Source organism: Peromyscus leucopus, chromosome 13 (assembly GCF_004664715.2).
Source record: "Peromyscus leucopus breed LL Stock chromosome 13, UCI_PerLeu_2.1, whole genome shotgun sequence".
Lineage (NCBI taxonomy): Eukaryota > Metazoa > Chordata > Mammalia > Rodentia > Cricetidae > Peromyscus > Peromyscus leucopus.
The window spans coordinates 55,210,042-55,231,975 of NC_051074.1; the positions used below are offsets into that span (position 1 = coordinate 55,210,042).

Below are 21,934 nucleotides of genomic sequence, written 5' to 3' on the forward strand. Positions count from 1 at the left end.
AAATAATTTAATTATCCCGCTTCCTAAACATTATTATTTATATTTTGCCTTATATATGAGAAAATATAGCTGACATACTTTGAATACATTTCAACATGTTCTACTCATGTTCACATTTAACAGGTATTTATTATATATTTAGAAGCTATTTATTGAGCTCTTGGTCCTCAGAAAGGGGCAGCCCTCCCATGGGAGTCAGCAACACATGGCACATCAAGTTGAGGCAGGACCAACTCCTCCTCCCTGCATCAAGGCTGAGCAAGGCATATCACCATGGGGGATAGGTTCCAAAAAGCCAGCTCATGTGCCAGAGACAGATTCTGGTCCCACTGCCAGGGGCTCCACAAACAGACCAAGCTACACAACTGTATCCCACATGCAGAGGGCCTAGGTCAGTCCTATGCAGTCCCCCTAGCTGTCAGTCTAGAGTCTGTGAGCTCCCACAGTCTCTGGTCAGCCATCTGTGTGGGTTTCCACACCATGATCTTGAACCCCCCACCCACCCACCCTAAACCTCCCCTCCCCCCTGCTCCTACAATCACATTTTAAAACCAGTAATTCTATTGTGGTGTGTAAGTGCCATAGTCTCAGATGAACGAGGCAAGAATGGGTACTTTTGACCCTGGAGGTAATAGGAATTAAAACATAAATCTTACAGCAGGAAAGAACACAGTACTATGATGTCACAAGACACTTTGCGCTACTACAATGCTTTACTCATATTTAAAAGCATCTGACATATTTGAAATAGAAATAATCAGTAAATGTACTTTTTGTTTTGTGTTTGGAAAGTACCAATCTTGCTAATGTTGTGATAAAATAGCCAAACTAGTAAATGTGGAGAGCAGATTATCAACAGCTGTTTCATAGAACATTCATGGAAATGAGGGATAACCAGGGCCCAGAACTTTATTAATGAGCTAGTCATGGGGCCTGGAATTTGCAGTGCATGTGAAAGCCCTGTCTGTGCCCAGAACTGAGTGCATCACTGACCAAGTGTTTCCAAGGAGAACCTGTTCAGTCCTCTATTTGGTGCTAATGTGTTTTAGAACATTTTGGCTTTGAATGTGCATGCACAGCCCTGCTGTAGTACCTATTACTTCCTAAAGACAAGATGGAGCAACAGGTAAGAAAGAGTAACATGGCAGTGTTCATGAAATATGTCTGCTGTTGCTAGATTCTGTGGGTTAAAAATGGCAGACATGACAAGAACTGGGCTTCGGATGTCTCTCTATTGGGCATAGCTACCTGTGGCTTGGACAGGGCTGTTGTACTTAGAGAGCACAGGCTCTTTCGGCTTTAAGAATGCTCTGCTGTACCCATTTATCTTGTGATGCATGTGTAATATGTTCTGATGTGGCAGGTACCATGGTCAAGTTTTGTTGCATGCACCGGGAAAAAGGTTTCTCATGATACAAGTATTTCATTTATAAGTTTCAGCCTTACGGTGTATGATGTAGTTGTTCCAAAGTGGGATTTACAAGTCTCAAAAAAATCTCAGTCTTAGTGATTGTTCTCAGCAAGTTGAATCAAATTATTTTGAATGCTTCACGAGTTAGACTTTAAATATGTGAGCTGCTAGGGCCTGCTGTAGACTCCTCACCCAAGATAAGACTCCCTCCCAGAAGTGGAATGGATAAGGGTTTATTTAAAGGTCTGGATTTTCCATATCACCAGCTCATCATCATGCACAAAATATAATCAACCCCCAATGACTTTATATGATGAGAGAGAGAGATAGTTTTTATTGTATGATGGGAGAGAGGTAGTTTTTATACTGGCCAATATGAAAGATGGTGAGTGGTATAAATGTGAGACCAAATTAATCCTGTGCACCTCAGTCCAAAGGAGGCTATATATGTGCACATACCTAGCCTTTTGGTGCTTTGAATGATATACCTCCATCCTGTAACTGTTAACTTTTGTAAATGCATTTTTTTATTTGCAGAGTACATTAATTCCCTTTAGGTGTTCAATTCTATCCAACCCATCCTATAAAATACGACATTCATAGGCTGTCTTTCTCAATAAAGAAATATTGTAATAAAAGAGAGATTTTATTAAACTAATGCAATAACGACATTTTCTTTGAGGATTTAGCACATCATTTTTAATAATAAAAATCAAATTGCCATTGTTGTGACCAGTATACATTTTATTCAAATCAGACTAAGTACTCTGGCTTCATGGCTCAGCAGAGCTTTGGGAGTTGGGGGTGGGGTGAGTATTTTTAGCATTACACAAATGAATTTCAACAGCTGGAATCATAGTACAGTGGTAGGTTATGGGAAACCAGCTATATTCGTAAACAGAGGGAGGGAGATATGCCTGGGGAGCGTCTAGAAGGAAAGGAAAGGAGATGAGGGAAACCGCTTCCTAAGGTAGGTCAGCTCTTAGGTGGTGGATGCTGGGAGGATCCACTGACCCAGCACTGCCTTCCAGGGTCTCTCTAATTCCAAGGGAGCCTCTGACATGTTTGAGTTTGCCATGTGCGATGAGACTAGGAAGTAGACCTTACCTGACTTCTTAAGAGGGCAACGATGGTAATCGGTTGTATAATAACAGCAACTACGATAACAGTAATATTCTCCTGTTACCTGAGACATCAGAACTGTGGGCAAATGAAGGCTGATCACAGGGAGAGCGGAATGAACATAAGCAATACAGAGAGGCCCTTTCCTCGCTCTCTGCATTCAAGGAGTGGTCATAAGCACATCATACTGCAGCGCAAGTGGGGGAGTGGCCGGGACCCTGGCAAATCCTCCTCTCCTCTCTCTTTCTCTCTGTCATGTTAGCCCTGGAAAATGGAAGTGAGCCCACAGATTTCCTAAATCTTACTATGGGTTATGGCATCTTTAGTTTCAAGCACTATGCCGTTATAAACACACATATTTTCAGGCTCACTGTGGTAGGCTCTTGAGTCATACATTTTCAAAAGAGATGTCACTCGATTTCCGAAAGGTTTGTCATTCAACACGTTGCATAATTTACTCACCTATCCCAGTCTGTCTTTAGTCTGTTCATGACTAAAGCACACTGTGAGGAGATAGGGCTTATGTTTTCTGATGCTGCCAGTCTATGGGTTCCTAAAAAGTTTGCACTGTGTGATTTCCCGTGGAGCACAGCTCAGCAGCGCGTGTGAAGGGCTGATGTGACCTTCTCATATCTACTCTTACCAGATCAGAGCCCAGAGCTTTCACTCTTTGCTGAATATGGTCAGCAAGTTGCTGTTTGGATTGAGTGACCTCTCTCTGTTGGAATAATATGGGAACACGGCAAGTTGCCTGTTTTGTCTTTCATTTCCACGGCCACAAGCAGCCATGTATGTAATTTACAGAAATGGAAATGGCCTCCAGCTAGTTAGATTCTTAGAGAAACACCAGGCTTTGGCCCCTCCACTCTCCCCCTACACACCTGGTGTATATCACTTTAAAAAATAAATTATGCCTCATTAAATTACAATTAAGTGGAATCATGATCATTTGTTTTTCTGGAAGGAAGATGTTTTGCATATTGAAAGCCTAATTTGTTGCAGGTGACAAAAAGGCTGAGCAGATTATCTAATATCGCTTCATTTGGGGGCGATGGCTGTTGCTTGGTTGTGTGTCTACACCGGTACTTCCAGATCTTATTAATGTGCACGGTCGTCTTCACCTCAGAGTGTCTTATACCACTGTATCAGTTCTTGTACTCCCCCCCATCCCGAGCCCTCCGACTTAAGAAGGTGAACGTCCCTCCATTGTCTGGAGAAAGCATGGTCTCAATTCTTTCAGATGGTTTTCCAGATCTTCCCCTTCCTGGCTGTACCTTTCCTTGCAGGTGTTACTCATCTTTAAAGGTTCAGCTAGATCCTGTTTCAGCCCCTCCACAAAAGCCTGCCCCCCCCCCCAGCCCCGCAGCGGGCGATGCTTCTCCTCATTTTGAACCAAGATGGTGCTTGCGAGCTGTGTTTTGTGTGTATGACATTTGTCATTTTTCCCATCTCCCCCCTTTTCCCTTTCTTCTCCACTCTTCTCCTGTCCCCTCCCCTCCTCTCCTCTTGCCTCTCCTCTCCCCCGCTCCCTTCCTCTCCTCTCCTTTCCCCTCCCCTCCCTCCCGCATCTCTCTCTCTGCCTACCTTTCTTCCATGTTCCTATTTAGGACAGGGTCTCCCTGCATGACCCAGGGACAGCCCTGACCTCATGATCCTCCTGCCTCTGCTGGGATCGGTGTGTGAGTATGAGCACCACACTTAGCACATGCCTGTAAAACCTTCCTCCCATGGTGCAGGGAATTCTTTGAAAGCCCATTCTTTCTCTTTTTGGTCTTTGAGCTTTTCCCCAAGTCATTACTGAGAAAGGAATTAATGGAGCTGCTGTTCTTTGGGCTAGGTATACTGAGTTTGGGAGTACCCTGGACAGGTGAGGGGAGGTATCTGGCTTAGGGTTTCTATAGATTTTTGTCCTGTGACCAATATGGTCTTAACTCCAGAAAGGTAACAAGTGCTTGAAAGCCACATGTATGGACTATCTGTTTAGATCCGGACATCTTGACCTGCCCTATGGGGGTCCAGGCAATCTGAAGCCTAGTCCATAGAGGTGCGTGCTCTCTTACAGGATTGAAAGTCTACCTAAGATATTCTGCCAGCTGTCCCTGAGAAAGTGGCAAGGCTAGTGTAGAAGCTTGGCAGTCAGTCCTGATAATGTTCACCACACCTCTCTGAGGATCAGCATGTACCCTGCACACTAACCTAAGGAAACACTGCACCAATGGTGAGATATTGAAACCGAAAGCTCAGTGGCAGAAGTACAGTTCATTCAAGCTATTCCTCAGAAATGCTGTTTTACAACAGACAAAGGAAGAGCGTGAATTTCTTTTACTTGAAGAATTCCCTCAGTTTCTTCCTTCTATCCTCGAAGATAGCTTACCCTGTATTACCAGGCAAGCCACTGCATTATACCATTGTACTTTGAAGTCTTTTGATTTTCGCGAGTTCCTTCCAGACCTGTCTATTCTCTTGGTGCTAGGGATGGTCTGGAAAGCTTGTAAACCACCCTGCTGATGGGTCAGGGAAAGACCCTGTGAGGCTCTCCTTGCCTAAACCTCTTTATTCCTGTGAGGTAGAACCCAAGAACTAATGTGGAGGCCATGCATACTCTGTGCCAACCTGCCCCTTGCAGGCGGCATGTTTCCTTGTCTTATGGAAAGTAGGCTAACACCACGGAGGAAACTATGTATTGCCCACAAAGAGGCAAATACTTAATGGCCATTTTACTCAATACTGGCAGTATGTTTTAATATGATTACTGATATGAAACTTTAATAAGCAACATCCTGATTAATTTATTAATTCCCTTTCATGGCCTTTATATTGATAGGAGTGCATCTTTCTTCTTTTCTCTTCCAGAGCCCAGGTGCCACACCACATTTTCTGTATCTCAAGCTGCATAATGGCAATGTCCAAGTGACACCTCCTGCCTGGCTGGCTGATAATTAAAACGCCAGATGACATAGTAGCAAAGACTTTAGAAATATTTATGTGAGATAAATTATTAATTTATGTTCCATTCAAGACAGATTCAATATGATAAGCATTTATTCATCTTGATAATTAGTGGGTGGTGGGGTGGTTTGTGTGGCTGTGAGGGTTAGGCTGTAGATATTTCATATGTAAAAAGTCTTTGCTGTAATACACTATGTGACTCATGGAAATAGTTTCATGGAGGAAGAAAATGTTAAATGTTGCCTTTGAGATATTATAATCATAATGAGTATCTCCATGATGACCCTAAAACACTTTTATTACAATCCTGAAGGCAGGTTGGAGAGAGAGAAAGGAGAAGGGGATGGGAAGGGAGGAAAGAAAACCAGCTCAGTCTTTCTGTACGTGACTCATGGAAAAAAGCTCAGAAAATATCAATCTTAGTGTCATATCGACTTTGGAAATTGGAAGCAATTTAAAATTCACTTTCCCCATATTAATTTAGAGCTTTTTTAAAAGAGAAAATCTTTGAAGCGAATCCATTATGAGTATATTTCAGGTTGCTCAGTGAAAATGGGAAGTAGGGCAACCCGAGGCACAACTGACTCAATTTCAGAAAGAGAATGGATTCACAGGATGCGTAATGCTTTCCTGGAAGACAAGCACCTCACTTGTCTTCTAGAAGCGTACCATGAGATCTGGGTTTCCTTCTAATCATCGGAGCAGTGGGGTATTTTTACACACACCACCTACCTTGCTCTCTCCTTGAGCACATATGTGCATGCCCACATAACAAATCGCACACAGCCACACATACACATTCACATTTCTTCTGGCTTCACTGGGTGGCATATTTTATCCCTCGTCACATTCCGGCCCCAAACGCGCACTCCGTGCTTCCCAGCTGCGTTTGTCTGTATACTTCTTCCGAGTATTAGGACTCTTCTAATAAAAGGAAGGTGACCTCCAAGCGTAGAGCTACTATAGGTTCCTTGTAGTATAGTTGTTTTATATGATTTAAAAAACATATCAGCTTTATTTGTGTGTGTGTGTGTGTGTGTGTGTGTGTGCGCGCGCACATGTGTGTACACATGTGCGCGTGTACCACAGTGAACGTGTGCGGGTCAGAGGATAGCTTGCAGGAGTCAGTGCTCTCCTCCTGTCATGTAAGCCCCAGGAATTGAACCGAGATCCTGAGGCAAGCACTTTACCACGGAGCGGTCTTGCAGCCCTCATGCGATATTTTGAATGATGATTGTACTTCCTTGAAATGTTGGTAACGGTGTGGCGTACATTCCTATACGTGACATTGGCTGCACTAAAATGCCCACTGTACCAAGCCGGAGAATAGCTCTTCCCCTCAAGTCCACCGCTGTTTCCTACGTGAGCTGCGTCTCTTACATTTCTGTCAGTTCCCCTCAGTGCAAACATCTTTGGCACCAGCCACACTTGACCACAGTTCATGGAGGTGACTTTTCAGGACTCCCCATCTGTTCAAAGCCGCAGGATTAATGTCTTCACTCTTCCTGGGGGAACAGTCAGAAACCCTGATCTCATAGTGCCCCGCAAAAGGATGTCAGCCGAGAATATGAGATGATGCCTCTGTGTGGTAATCCGACAAGTGTACGGGGCAGGAATGGATCTGCCTCTGCCCTGACGTCTCTCTAGCTCGTCTCTCGCTGTCCTCTTGGGCCGTCCTGCTTTACTAGAAATACTGGCGAAAGTTTTGTCAGTTCTGTGTCGTTAGAGTCCACAGAAACAGTGCACTCAAAGCTCCCTAATGTGGTTGAGTTGCATATTGGAGTTAAAGTCTTGTAGCCTATCGGGGCATCAGAGCCTATCCACACTGTAGTTAGAGCGTGTTCAGGACCCTGGCTAATGACCACATTTTCATCATTTTCATCACTTTAATTCTAAGACTAGAGCTTCCCAGTGAGGCTACCTCACAAGAGTCTGGGGTGCCTTGTGGTACCTATGCAAACATAACTGTGATTGTGTGTGAAGGTTGGAAGTTATCAGAGTTGACAGATTACAACCGTTTGTTTTCTAGTCTTTTTTTTTTTTGTCATAGGAAACATCTATATTGAAATCAGTGGCCGGTCATACAGAAATTCAGCCAAACTTTCATTTTTTTAAATCGATGTAAATCTCCCATGCTGTTTAAATGTCGGAACTAAATTTACCAAACTTGGCAGATTTGTAAAGCTAAGCAGGACTGCCAAGAGTTCCCAGTTTCAAGCAGAGAGAGTTCTTACAGCTCCTGAAATACTTGCAGGAGGCACCTGGTGGTAATTGCGGTTCCACATTTCCTCCCGAGCGCCTACCTTGCTCGCTGGCATTGCCACACTTAGGATTATTACAGCAATGATGAGGCTGCAGAATAGACATCCTAAAATAAGGCACAGCCCCGGAAGGGGAGCACATTCCCACAGATTCCTTCTGAGCCTTAAGGAATTAGGCATGTTCCTGGTATCCTCTCAAGCTGGTTATGCCAAACACATCGAGGGGCGGTGGGGCGGGAGATGGGAACCGCACACATAAGCCTACAGACGTGACGTTGCCTATTTTCTCCACTCTACCAGGGACTGTTGTCAGAGATCCTGCGTAAGGAAGAGGACCCCAGGACTGCTTCTCAGTCTCTTCTAGTGAACCTGAGGGCCATGCAGAACTTCCTCAATCTGCCTGAAGTGGAGCGTGACCGCATTTACCAGGATGAGCGAGAGCGGAGCATGAATCCCAATGTGAGCATGGTCTCCTCCGCCTCTAGCAGTCCCAGCTCCTCCCGAACCCCACAGGTGAGCTATCCGCTCCACGCTTCACTCACAAACCTCTTGTCTCATGGGTATTCTGTTTTCCCTTGAAAACCAAGAAACATAACTCAAGGGTTTCTTAATCCAAGGAACTGTGGCTGTGCCGTGTGGTAATCCCATGCTGTGGTGTTACACCTTTCCCCTTGGCAGGGTCCTGTTCTTCCCCATAAGCAGGGAAGGGAACAAGGAGGAGTAGGTGGGGGAGAGCGCCTACCCTCTGTGCAGTTTCCTTAAATCGCTTGTTTATTTTGATGGAAGGGAGAGCAGTTGAGGGCAGGAAGGAGCGGTTCAAATGCTGCTGCAAAGCAGTCCAGAGAGACACAATGGAGGGCTAGAGAGACGGGTCAGCAGTTAGGGCTGGTTATCACTTTTGTTTGTAACTCCAGCTCCAGGGGGACCCAACGCTTCCGGCACCTGCACTCATGTGCATCCCCCCAACCCCCCATGAGACAGAAAATAAGAACTTTGTTTTTCCTAAAGAGAGACACAGTGGAAAAGTCCTGTGTGTAGGGGGTACAGTAGCTGGGCCAGGGTGACGGGTCCTGGTGATAGGAGGCCTCAGTGTGCCCCTTGTAGGGCTGGGAAACGCCTGGCCTTCCTGTCTGCACACTTCTGAAGTGTAACACAGGGAAGGCAGGGCGCATTTCCAGGTCACATGGAAGCCTCTCCTTCTCACTCTCTCCCTGCTTCCCCTAAGCTCCCCCTGCTTGCGGACTTGTGATCAAGCCACTCCATTCTCTGTTGCGTACATTCTGATGGTTCTTAAAGCCAGCAGTGAATCGGTACACACCCATTTGTGCAAAACGGAAGACTAAGTCCTTCAAAACAAAAGGTTGCTTCACTCGGACATCACAGTTTTGTCCTTACTGGTTTGTTTTAAGCTGATTAAACACAGAATCAGAACGATATTCTGGTAGGAATATTAGACCCTCCACACGTGTATCATCTTTTTTTCCGCATGTACCTTGACTCTAGTTTTCCACCCTGCAGTACATTTGTAACCAAAGGCCACTTTCCATTAGGCCCCGCCCAACTGCATTACTTACACTTTAGTCTTTAGTAAATTATGAGTCATACTTACTGTTAAAGTCTTGACTGCTTACTTTGGACATGTGCAACCAAGCCTTTTCATTTATTTTCCTTTAAATACCAGGGGATACATAGTGAACTGTTGTTAGGACATTGCTAATTCACACTAATATTGACTGCTAGTAGAGTCAGTAGTATTTTTACCACGGTTAAAGGCTGTCCAGCCATTACTGGAGAGTCTAGTCACTCTTCCAACTCGGTGTTCCTTCAGCCAGGCAGTTGTCCTGGAACACGGACACTTGCACTTGTTAGAAAACCACACAGGCCAGTTCTTTTTGTTTTCAGCGTCTTTGTAATATTTTTCTAACAAGAGTGTTCAGTGTTTTTCTGGAGACCTGCTCACGTCCAGAGCTTTGCCGGCTTCATATGGCTTCACAATTAGGACATTTTCTTTGTTTGAAGTAGGATCCGAACTTGAAAATTCCTAGATAAAGATTCCCTTAGGGATAAGTACAGGAAGTTGAGCATTTAATTTTACAGCTTTTTGATTTCTGAAAATACATATGAAATATTCAGATATACTTTTGAGGAGTATAATCCTAGAACCACGATTGTACATTCATTATCATTTTCTTCTATATCTGTGGCTGAAGGTTGGGAAAGAGGAAGTTATTTGAATCTTTCAGACATTTCGTGCATACCTATGTACCTATGTGTTTAAAATTCTTTCTGACATATCTCAGTAATAAAGGCGTTTTGTACAAACAGCGACAGCAGAAAACGGAGCATGGTGATACATGGCTGTAATCTCAGCCCGGTCATCAGTTGCATAGCAAGTTCAAGGCTCAAAACTGGGCAAACATGTTGCAGTTTTCTGTAGAGCTTTTGTTGGAGAATGGATGAGAGTAGGAACCACAGACAGCCCTTATTTGGAACCAGCAACTTCTTACACACAGGCAGCTTTATGCAAATTATTTTCCAGACTCCTTAAACAAATTTTTTTATCAGTTCAATAACACATGAAAGACATTTCAGATTTGAAATTAAACCTCCAGTATCTTCTCATACTTCTTCAGTGGCCAACGTTCTTCGGTATACTCGGTCCCAAAATGGGAATGGCCATTTATTCACACTCACCGTTGGCACAACAGGTGCTGTGAGCATTTTGCACGGAGTCCACCATTACTGTTTTGTGTTGTGATGATGTTCTTATGTTACCAGTGAAGAAACAGGCTCAGATGGGCTAACTAGCTTGTATACGTGAGTTCCCATGGCTGAGTGGTAGAGTTAGAACCTAGCTGTAGTTATCCTGATGCCGGAATCTAGAATCTTACCCATGTATTATAGTTCCCACTTGGTTTTAGCCCTTAGTGTTAAGTGAAGATTTGAGCTATCAGTTAGCAGAGGCAGTGAAAGCAGCTGGTAAATGTAATGCCTTCACTTAACGAGGAGAGCATGGTAGATGAGAAGAAGGAAGAACTTCTTGAAGAAACTAGAGGATTGAGTTGTTATTGGAAGGGGGGGGGGTACTTGCTCTGTGTGGAAATGGGGTAGCATAGTGGAACAGAGGCTCTGGAGCCTGAACTGCATGAGTTCAGGGTACCTTCCCTTACTGTCTCATGGCCTTTATACCAAGGTAAGACCTCTGTCATTTCAGCTCCTCTCCCTGCAAATACAATGCTGATACCTCACTCACTAGATCTTTATGAGAGTTACATGAGAAAACAGAAGTTAACAGTCCTCCTAGAATGCCTGGCCCACAGACGCCCATATGTGACACTCACTGTGGTAATAACTAGCGAAGAAGATGGGGCGAGGAGGGCGAAGGAAGGTGACAAATGCCACTGTGCGCCACCAGGAAGCCAAGCCTCCATGGGAACTTAGAGCAGGAAGGCCAGACTCACGACGTCCTCGCCCAGGGCTCGAGGCTGTGTCTTGACTACTCGCCGTCTTCCATCAGACCTGCGTAGTGCCAGCCCAGGGTAGGGCAGCAACAGAGGGAAAGTTGCGATTTTGTTCTTATTATGGGATTTTAGGGTGAGTGAGGACAAAATAAAAACCAAACCAGACCCATTTGGTCAGCAATGGCCACGTACCCAAGGATGGCGTGCCAGAGTTAAGACATCGGCTTGGCCCTTCCAGCTTCGGGCTCACACTAAGTAAGCACTGCCTCTCAGGCAGTCTCTTGGACCAAGCTGCCTGGGATGTTTTAGGGTATTCCTACCTCAGGAAGCACAACACCTTCCACATTGTCCTTCATTTGTCTCTGAAGCTAATGGGAAATCATCCAATTAAAACGAGCGCGGCAGAATGCATAAAACCACAATATGAGTTTAAGAAAATGAAAACTGCGCATGGAAGGCATCTGAAGCCCAGTTTTATGAAATGAAATTTTGTTTCATTTCCAGTGATTTCCTAGGTGAAATTAGGTGACTGTCTGGGTAGCATAATGATGGTAATGATGGGAACCGCACATACTCAAATAACATACATGAAGCCTTAATAAAGAATGAGAGGTACTCGCGGGAGTCCATTAAATTGAGTAATAATTTATTATTTGGAGACCTCTACCCATTTACTCAGTTTTTTTTTTTTTTTTTTTCTTAAAAGAATTGGCTCTTCCTGTAAGGGGTACCATTGTTTTACAAAGAAAAAGGTGAGTGTGTTCTGTGTGCTTGCTTGTAGATAGACGACATATTTGGGTGCCCAGGGTTGCCTTCCTACCTGTGAGCCACCAGGATACTGTGAGGGGAAGCAGGAGCTGACAGGATTCTGTATGTCCTATAGGAATGCATTGCAATTATTTCCAATCACAATTAACCTGATTAGAATAATGGACAGGAAGTGTCCCTCTGTAGCTAATGTGGTTTGGCATCAGCTGACTGAAGCCCTCTGATAATTTCTGCACAGATGGTTGCTCTGAATGCAGCACTTTTAAATTATTATTTTCATGGTCTCTTGGTAGGCCAAAACCTCGACACCGACAACAGACCTCCCTATTAAGGTGGACGGTGCCAACGTCAACATCACAGCTGCCATTTATGACGAGATCCAACAGGAGATGAAGAGGGCCAAGGTGTCTCAAGCCCTGTTTGCCAAAGTGGCTGCGAACAAAAGTCAGGTGAGTGATTTCTTTAAAAGAGCAAAACAGAGGGCTGGGACTGCTCTCCTTCCCCTCCAATAAGAACACATCTGTTTTTATAATAATAATAACAGTAATAACCCCTGGGGAGCCTATCATGTTCTGCCTTCTGCCCCATGGCTTTGCCGGAACTCCCACTGGAGTTCAGAGCAGATACAATGCCAGAACCTCACTTCATTCTCTTAAGTAACAATTTTATATTAAAGAATCAGGCTTGAAATATTTCTCCCCTCATCCAAAGCCTGCTGCACTCATTGAAAAAAAAAATGTCTCTTTCTCGGGAAGCAGATCTTTTTTTTTTTTTTTTTTAATTTAAAGAAAATGTAGCCTGTGCATAGCACCCCCTTCCTTGAGACCATGTTTAACCAGGGCTCATCACCTTCCTCCCCCTCCCCCCCCCAGGGGAAGGGCTGATTTTGCTATAATAACTACTTTTGCCCAGCCCCAGAGACACCTTGTGATTGTCAGGTGTTTCGCTCACATACAGAAGACAGTTGTTTTTCCAGGAGGAAACACATGTGGGGGTTCCAGAATAAGTGCTAAAATCTTTTAGCAGGAAAACATAGCTGCTTATCCAGTAAAAGCGTTCAGCAACAGGGTGGAGGGGCGCGCAATGCTCGGGGGAAACCGCGCACAGATGCTCGGCTCCGCTTCTGAGAGCAACAGTTGACTGTACCGACTCTGCTGCAGCTTGTTCAAGGGGGCCGCTACCGTCTCGGGTCTGCTCGAGGGCCCCCGTCTTTATCCTACAGATAAACAGTTAATGCATGGTGCAGGAAATGGAAGTTCGCTGCAGCATAATTTTGAGAGGCCTTTGATTTTTGAGCTTGATTTCCACTGTGCTTTGCATGACAAATGCTTTCATTCCTACATATGCAAATGGTAAAATGGTCCTTACCCTCTCCCTAGCAGATCCGCTGTGCACTATAGTTTCTACTGGGTACTATAGTGCTGAGTTACTACCGTGCATTCTAGCAGGAAGTAACTGGGTGTCGCATTTCTATTAAGCAAGAAAAAGTTCAATAAAAATTGCCCTTAAAATGATAAATGTTATATTTAGACTAATTGTTTGCAGGTTAACCTTTTTTTTTTTTTTGACCTACAGTTTTACAGTAACTTACTTTCAGTTTTTAATGAAAAGAGAGCAGGAGCTTGGAGAGGATTAAACTGTTCATTTCCCATTTCATTTTGCATATAGTTCTTCCAAAGTACTCTGACTCCTTCTATCAATGAAAGTAGTGAACCAAGCTTGCTAAGACATGTCCAACCATAGGATGAAAACGCATGAAAAGAAAACGCCCTAGAGCCTCCCTACACTGTTAAACACATAAAATCCATGTACCACATGGCAAAATATAATGAGAGTTGGAGCTGCTAAACGAAGAAGCTGTTAAATGCTAACGCCACTTGGCAAAACTACTGTGCATTTAATGGTTTTCCACTGGGTAATAAGGGACATATGTGTGAATGTGCAGTGGGTGTAAAAGCTGCACAATTGATTTTGCAAACCTGACCCTCACTTGTGTCCTGATGCACATTTCAAAGTTTTACCTGGTCCTTCTTTTATAAGCATTTTTTCAAGATAAAACCAAAGACCAGAGTCCAGGAGCTCAACTGAAGGACCACCAGCATCTTGTTGACATAGCACCATGGCTGTTGGAATTAACAAGGCCTCCAGCCTCCCTAGATTACTTCAGGTGGCCGATTGAGAGCTAGATTTGACAGTTGGCAGTTTTGAGGCCTCCCTGAGAAATCAATAGTCCTGATTTTGTAGCATCTGGAAAATCAGTTCTGAGAATTAATATTCCAAAGGATGAAATTGAGCATAAGTGGGCATGAGGTACTTGGAAGTTTCTCCCTTTTTATCAGCAGAATGGTCGCTTTCTCATTTTTGGACGGAGAAACGTATTGCAAATAGCTGATCAGATAGGTATTTCAGGCTTGGTGTTTCTAAAAAAAAAGGGACTTTCGAATAAGACAGCTTCAAAGGCAGCTCAGCAAAAAAGATAATCCATTGGAGAAGCACCAGCATTCACCCCATGGCAGACTCATTGATGACTTGATACACGTATTTAATGTATGTTTACAATGTGGGGATGACCCTTGGCCAGATTTTACCTCCCCACGATGCCTATATACTTCAATGGGTTGTGAGAAGTGAGCAAATGAAGCTTTTCTCCTCTCCTTCATTACCTTCTCTATTTCTGTCATTTTTCTCTTCGAGGGCTTGGGCATTGTCAGGGCGACTAAATGTCTCTCTGGGACTTTCCATCCATTTAAGAGGTCACATTAGTAAAATCTTTGATTAGGAACTCTTAAGAACCAGAGGAGCCTGGGAGCTCTGGAGTTTATGTATGGGTAGCAATCCTCCTTTCACTAGCGGTTAACTGTAAAATAGAACTGAATCATCAAGTTGACCCATTTGCTCTTTGGTGTGAATGGCTGTAATCAGTTATTAAAGAGAATAGTGAACACCACCCTGTATGTTGGGGAAGTAAAAGACTGGGGGAGACAGGAGCAGCTGCTCTTTGAAGACCCCGTGCATTGAGGGAGGAGACAGGATGGGAGGGAGATACTCGAACAGAGTGAAAGGGTGCCAAGTTGGTTGTGGGAGTCAAAGCTTACGTGTTTCCTCTGGGGTAAGTCGCCTCAGGTTGTGTCGTGGCCAGGTGGACACTCATCAGGTCTCTTAGGTGGCTTCCACCTGACTCTTACCCGCTTCTTCCTGGGAGAGAAGTCAGAGTGCAGAAAGGAAGCCAGAAAGACCTGCTCTGCCTGCGTCCCCTTGTCCTCTCCCTTGCCAGCCAAGGGTCAGTTAGTTTAGTTACGAGGCTGCAGCCATGGCCGGTGAATGTCCTCTCTGAAACAGGGTGTCAGAATGGATGTAGGACGGTTTCTGTTGTCACTTGAGTCGTCTACAAGACCATAAGGCTGATGTGCAGCATGGGTAAAAAGTGGACACGGGAAATCAATCCTCTTCCTCCTCAGTGGCCTCCATCGCTCTCCCTCTCCCTCATTGGTTTGTGGAGCTTTTAACTCGGCTTCTTCCCAGCTGCTTCTTAATTATTACCTGTCATCTGGGAAGTGAAACTCAGAGGAGAGAAATTAGTGGGCTGTCTCCTCCTGTGGTCCTCCAGGGATGGCCAGGTGCCACCTGGCAGCATCTTCAGCTCCATTTGAATTGAATCAGTTGTCTGCGTCTTAGACACTTGACTGTGGTTTTCCGGTCCCCCTTTTTCCTATCTTCCCCAGCTTCGTATATGTTAGTTGGTGGGGCGCTGAGACTCATTTGAGGTTGGTGTCTTTCTGAGAGAGGTGTGGATCTTTATGTGTACACACCCAAACCTAAATTTCCTAGTAGGTTGGAGGAATGGGACAGGGCTTATTTTAATTCCCATTTCTCCTTCCCTCAATTACATAAACCAATGAACAGAACCCCTGGAAGGATGCCCTTCCTCTCTGTATCAGAGAAGCTGAGAGGCGGTGGTGTTCAGATGACAATGGCGGGGCGAAGGCCAGTCTCAGAGGCTGTTGGGATAAAGCAAAGGAGGTGACCTGGGAACAACAGGGACCCAGAGGATGCTGATAATACGCCACCGGTAGGATGTCCTCTCCACCCAGGTTTGCAGATGTCCAGGGATCCTGAAATGCCTTCCGGACACAGCAGGCCTGGGAGCTTCTGCAGCTGTAACCAGAGGGAGGGTGGGAGCGTCTTCTTTCTCCTGCAAGAGCAGAGGAGAAGGCAGAGCCCTTCTGCATCTAGAGAGAGGCCAGGAGGTTCTGGATTCTGTGAAAGCTCTATCATCATATTCCCACAAAACCTGTGGTCTGCATGTGAGCGGGTTGCAGTGTGTCCATGCTGCATGTGTTGCAGGTTGCAGCGTGTTCGGGTTGCATGTGAGTGGGTTGCAGTGTGTGCCTGCTGCATGTGAGCAGATTGCAGTATGTTCTATGCTTCACACGCACTAGGATTAAGTAGCGTCTCTATGTAGACCTTTATGCCTTATTCCTACATTTCCATTAAAAATGCATGTTCTGAGTTTCCAACTAACAACAAACTGTAGTTTGATTTGCCCATTTCTTGTCTTAAATTTGGGTTTCACCACCACCACCACCATCACAAATTCGAGTTGATTTTTATGTGTGGCATGAGAGTCCAAGTTTAATCTTCTAGATATGGAAATCTAGCTTTCTCTGAATGTTTTTTAATGACTGATTAGTTGGTTGATTAAGAGGGTCCAGCACAGAGCCGGTCTTGAACTCTTGGTTCTCATCCCACTAGGCTTCCGGTAGTTAGATCCCTGTTGTGCCCTAGTTGAAAATCAGCTGTGTGTGTTTGGATTTATTTCTCAGCCCTGTATTCCAATCCATCAGCCTATGTGTTTGTGTTCACACCAACACTCTACAGTTATGACTAGTGTAGCTTTATAACAAGAGTTTATTCATTTATTGGAGGTGCTGGAGATCAACCTCAGGGCCCTGTGTGTGACAGACAAACCCTTTATAACTGAGATATAGCTTTAGCTTCTGTGATATAAGTTTAATTCAGGAAGTATGATGCCTCTGACTCTTGGCTCTTTGGGGACATTGTAGTTCCTTACAAATTATAGAATTTGTTTCTCTATTTCTGTAGAGAATGCAATTGGAATTTTTTTGTATGTTTACTTGTTTCCTGGTGCCAGAGATTGCATTGAGGCCTCATGCATGCCAAGGAGGTGATCTACCACTGAGCTGCATAGACCCAACCATTGGAGCCTTGGCAGGGATTGTATTTATTGATGGAATTCATTATTGCTTTGAGTAATGTAGACATTTAAAAACTATGTTATAATTCATCTAATAAAGGCAAGATTTTCAAGTGGGAAAGTAAATTTATAAAATATAAAATGTTTTCTTGAGTTTGACTACTGTAGTTTCTTAGCCTTTGTTGCTTATGTTGCATGCGATCAAACGGTTGCCATTTTGTACACACTCAAAAGAAATGATCTAATATTTTATGGTCCCATTATGGGGTTACTATCCTTGGGAGGGTGTTGGAAATAAATGTATGGCTGTGCTGATTTCTGTGCTGTGGTGAGTGCCAGGAAGGTGCCATGTGTGCGTGAGATGAGTTGGCTCATCATTCACAAGGGCTCCCGGTTCTGTTTTGCCGCTTACACTCAGCAGAAGCAGGTTAAAATGACGACGGTGCTTTGCCTGTATGCTGGGGTCTTTGAGACAGCCCATCCCGGAGCAGGCGCTGCTCTTGTCAGGTGGGGCACATCTGCGGCCATTTGGCCGCTCAGGTCAGCAATGAAGACCCCACGAGTGATATGTATGGAAGTCACCACTCCCTGTTAGGGTCATGGAAGGGATTCCCTGAAAGCACAGTGCGTGAGCAGCGAGCACGCAGTTGCTTGCACATCACGCTGGCCCTTCAGTGGCCACCCTTCTTTCTCTTGGCATAACCTGAAGGCCTGCAAACCTGCTTGGGAGCATCAACAAACATTCCCAGTGGCTGTGTTGTGATAGCAACCTCATAATGAAGAATTGCCTTCTCGTTCTTCTCTCTGTGCTATAAAACTGGGTTTGTTAATTTGTTGTTGTTGTTGTTTACTGAAGTTGTTAACTAGATAACTAATGAAAATTGATCACAGTACTCATGAATTTCTTAAAATCGGAATATCTTCAAAGTGTGTGCTGGGGTTAAGCTCCTTTTTTTTTTTTTTTTTTTTTTTAACTGTATTTTGAGTTGGCATAGTTTGCCTGTTTATGGTATGGTTCTTTTGGAAACGGGTGGCTTTGAGGAAAAACTGGCTTCGAGTTTACAGGCCCCTCTCTGAAACCTCAGCAGCCCAGTTGGGAAGAGACATGAGTTATGCCATGGGTGGGTGCCTGTGAGTGCTTCCAGCCATGTTGCTAAGGAACCTGCTTTATTGTGTTATTTTCATTGGGTCCGGGCAAGGAGGTAGCATCCTCTGGCAGCCATAGTCCTGAGCGATTTGTTAGCTTCCCTCCATGTGGTCCCTACCCTGATCTAGCATAAGTTCTACCCCTGGTTTTTATCTCTAAGTGCCACTTTCCAGTCCTCAACACATGCCTCTGCTCTCCTAAGTTCTGGAAGAAGTTTACCTACCATTAAAGGAAATATAACAGGTCTGCTACAGTTTGGAACTGAAGTTGGGGTGCGGAAGTCTCATGGTTATTTCCTGCTTGATATTGTAATATGGCACACTTTGCTGCTAATATATTTCTAGTGTGAATGAAGACTACAAGATTTCTCATTTATTCTTTTACACACATATGAATGGCCTTTTCAGGTATGTGTACCATATATGCATGAGTGTGTATGTGTGTGTATGTATGCATTTACACAAAATAGCAAAGTAAATTTCCATAGACTTGTGTAATTGAGCATAGTCCCATGTATTTGTGGCAATAAAGGCAACACATTTTTGTGTAATCCCCTCTTGATTTGAGCCCTGCTCAGCGGAGGTTAAAGAATTGTTCTGAAACAAAATTTTCATTACTCTCAATTACAGACTCAATCTTTGTAAACACATCCACAGAAATGTGAGAGATATGCTTTAGGCAGCCTGAGAAAGCTGAAAATTGGTCCCCGTGAAAATTCAGCTCAGGACTTAGTATACAATTTTGGAAGCTAAGAAAAGCAGCAGATCGTTTGCACTTACCTAATGGAAGGTAAAACATAATTAACCTTGAACTGTAACCAACGCTCAGTACATTTCTTTTTTTTTGGGTTAGATAGTATCCTCACTGGAGAGCCACTGAAGCCCTTGACGGGTCTCCCCTGTATTTAGCCTCTTATCTATTTCAGCTTTCCTGATTAGGTTATCTTGAATCATTAGGGGGGTTATTTATTTTAATAGACACTTATTGGATTCATGAAAGAGAATTCAGTGACGAAGAAACAAGAGCAGAATATTATCTGGCTCATTTCACACTTCAGAAGAGTCTCAACCAGCTGAAGAGAAATCCTTTCACAGTTACAAAAGTTTGTTTGGGGACTTTCTGTGCTTCCATTTAGAAAGCGAACTGTCTGTGGTTAATAATATGAATTTTCTTTTAAGACACTCAGAAAACATTTCCTTTTGGTTACATATGCTGACATTTTCTGTATTGAAGATGTGGGTGAGGAAATGGCCTGTTACATTTCTGCAGCAAGAAGCTTGAGTCATTCCAAGGAGCTGTTCATTTGCTGATTTCCCCATTCACTGGAGTTCCTAGAGGGGCAGAAGGGTGGTGTGACTTCCTGTTTAGTAACTGGAGTTCACTCACCACCTCCCAGCAGTCACGTGGGAAAGAGGGCTTGTCACCATGACAAGGCCCTGCCTTCTGGGATCACCCAGCCTTCTTCACCAGGGGCAGCATTAATTTCTTTTGCTGGAGACCAGAGCAAGCCATGAGCTTACATTTACTACTGGTTTGTATTTATTCTGAGATAACACAGAAACTTGAAAACTTGGAGCTGTTGAGGTGGTTCAGGAGGTAGGGGCACTAAGAATCTATCTATGTTTGATCCCCAGGACCCACCTAGTAGAGGGAGAAAATCAAGTCCCATGAGTTATCAACTTCTGACCTTCACACGTGTACAACACACACACACACACACACACATACACACACACACACACACACACAGAGTAAAATGTAATTTAAAAAACTGGAAATACGTCATAAGCCCAAAATATTTTGTTTTGGTTTGGTTTTTTTTTTTTTTTGAGGCAAAAATCCAGACTGGCCTAAGGATTGCCACTGTCTCCCTCTGCCTCCTCAGTGCTGGAGTGTTATCGCTGTTGTAAAGAAGAGGGTGTGAGGGATGGTAGAAATGAGAGTCCTAACCAGGTGTCTTGATAGAGAGAAAATTTGCAACTTCATGCACGGCCCAGGAATTTCAGTACCATGGACAGGACACAGTGCTTCTGTCTTGCTGGGCCTCCTCCATCTCCCATGTCCCTTAGACCCAAGGTTTAGAGGCTAAATTCAAACTGGTGTCTGATGAGCTCCAGCTCAAGCTAGGCTTTATTAATGTTCTATAAATGACCTCTGTGGTCCTTTACACATTCTCAGCCTGTGAAAATTAAAAACTGAAATAGATGTTGCCGTTTTCTATTTAGTCTTGACCTAGGAAAACTCTCAGAACCCCCACGTGGGCAGCGCCAGCAAGTTCACACCAGTGCATACACACAGAGAAAGCACTCGAACACGAGAGCAGCTTGTTAGATGGTTGCTTTGGTGTTGGTGATGTGTGCCATCCTTTTTAGAGTGAGAACTTCCGAATGAGGCCGGATGTACCTCACTGTCAGGCCATGTGTGTTTCGTTTAGTATCCATCATCACGGTCTCACTGTGAATAAAAACAGTATCTAAGCTAAATGGTGTTCTTGACTTTGTCATACTCCACCCTATCCCCAAAGGACCCTTTGCTAAATAGAAAAAAATCTGTGACAGGTGGACAAAGGAGAGTTAATGTTCTGCCTTATCAGTTCAAATGCCTTCAGTAACTCCCAGAGCCTATAGAATCAAGATGAGATGTCCTCATATTAGAGATAGACAAATAGACCTTATCAAGGCCAAATTTAGAAATTGGTGCCCTTCCACAGGAACTGACTTAGAGGTGATAAAGTCCCCATGTGCTACTACTACCATAACCTAGTAGTGCCAGTTCAATCTAATTAGCGCAAGGAAGAGTATTCTGCTCTGAAGAGACTAAATCAAGAAGCCTGACCTTGTTCTTGGTCAAGAAGAGGCCAGCCATTCTGATTCAGGTACACCAGACACACCCACCCCTAACAGAAACAATCATCACATCGTGTGTGAGTGTGCACAGAGTGTTTGAGGTTCAGGTAGGAGTGAACAGAAAGTTCACACAGGAGATTAGGTGAAGCCGTGTGGTGATAGCCTTGAAGGACAGGATCTCCAGGATCAGAGATCTGGACAGGAGCCGTTACAGCTAAGACGGTAGCATGGCAAAGTGTGGAGGCAGGGATTTGGATAAGAGGGTAGCATGGCAAAGCGTGGAGGCGGGGATTCGGATGTACCAAATGTCCCTGGGGACTGTGTAACTGGCTGTGGCTGAAGAATTGGGTCACCAGGGGAACTGTTGAGAGATGAGCAAACAGGAGCAACTTGTGGTTCTTATTGTTGCCCCATCCAGTCATCTTGAACTGTGAGCTGCTGGTTGCTTCCTTCATGCAACTCATCAATAAACTCTGTTTTTTTAAAGATAGACTATGAACTGTTCATCTTCCAAAAATAATTGGAGGGACATTTCTTCTTCAAGTAGTACAGAATCCTGATACGTTTACAACGTATGATTTGCTTTGTAAATTTAGATTGGCATTCAGCTCTCAGGAACATGTGGATTGTAAACAGATGATATCTTGATGGGCATGAATGTTGCCTCACCTGTGGCGTTAGGAAGAATGGTCGGACTTAGAAAAATTTGTTTAAGAGACCAAAATGATGGCTGAAATATAGTGTTAATAAATAC

At 44.1% G+C, this 21,934-nt stretch overlaps 1 protein-coding gene across 5 annotated transcripts in view; it reads left to right on the forward strand.

Annotated features, from left to right (window-relative positions):
* Positions 1-21,934, forward strand: part of Satb2 (SATB homeobox 2) — a 177,679-nt gene that overhangs the window by 116,961 nt on the left and 38,784 nt on the right. For all 5 annotated transcript variants that reach the window (XM_028886126.2, XM_028886141.2, XM_028886110.2 and 2 more), the window contains 2 exons: positions 8,044-8,256; positions 12,266-12,421. In XM_028886126.2, coding sequence (XP_028741959.1) covers positions 8,044-8,256; positions 12,266-12,421 — 369 coding nt within the window. The remainder of the gene's footprint in view (positions 1-8,043; positions 8,257-12,265; positions 12,422-21,934) is intronic.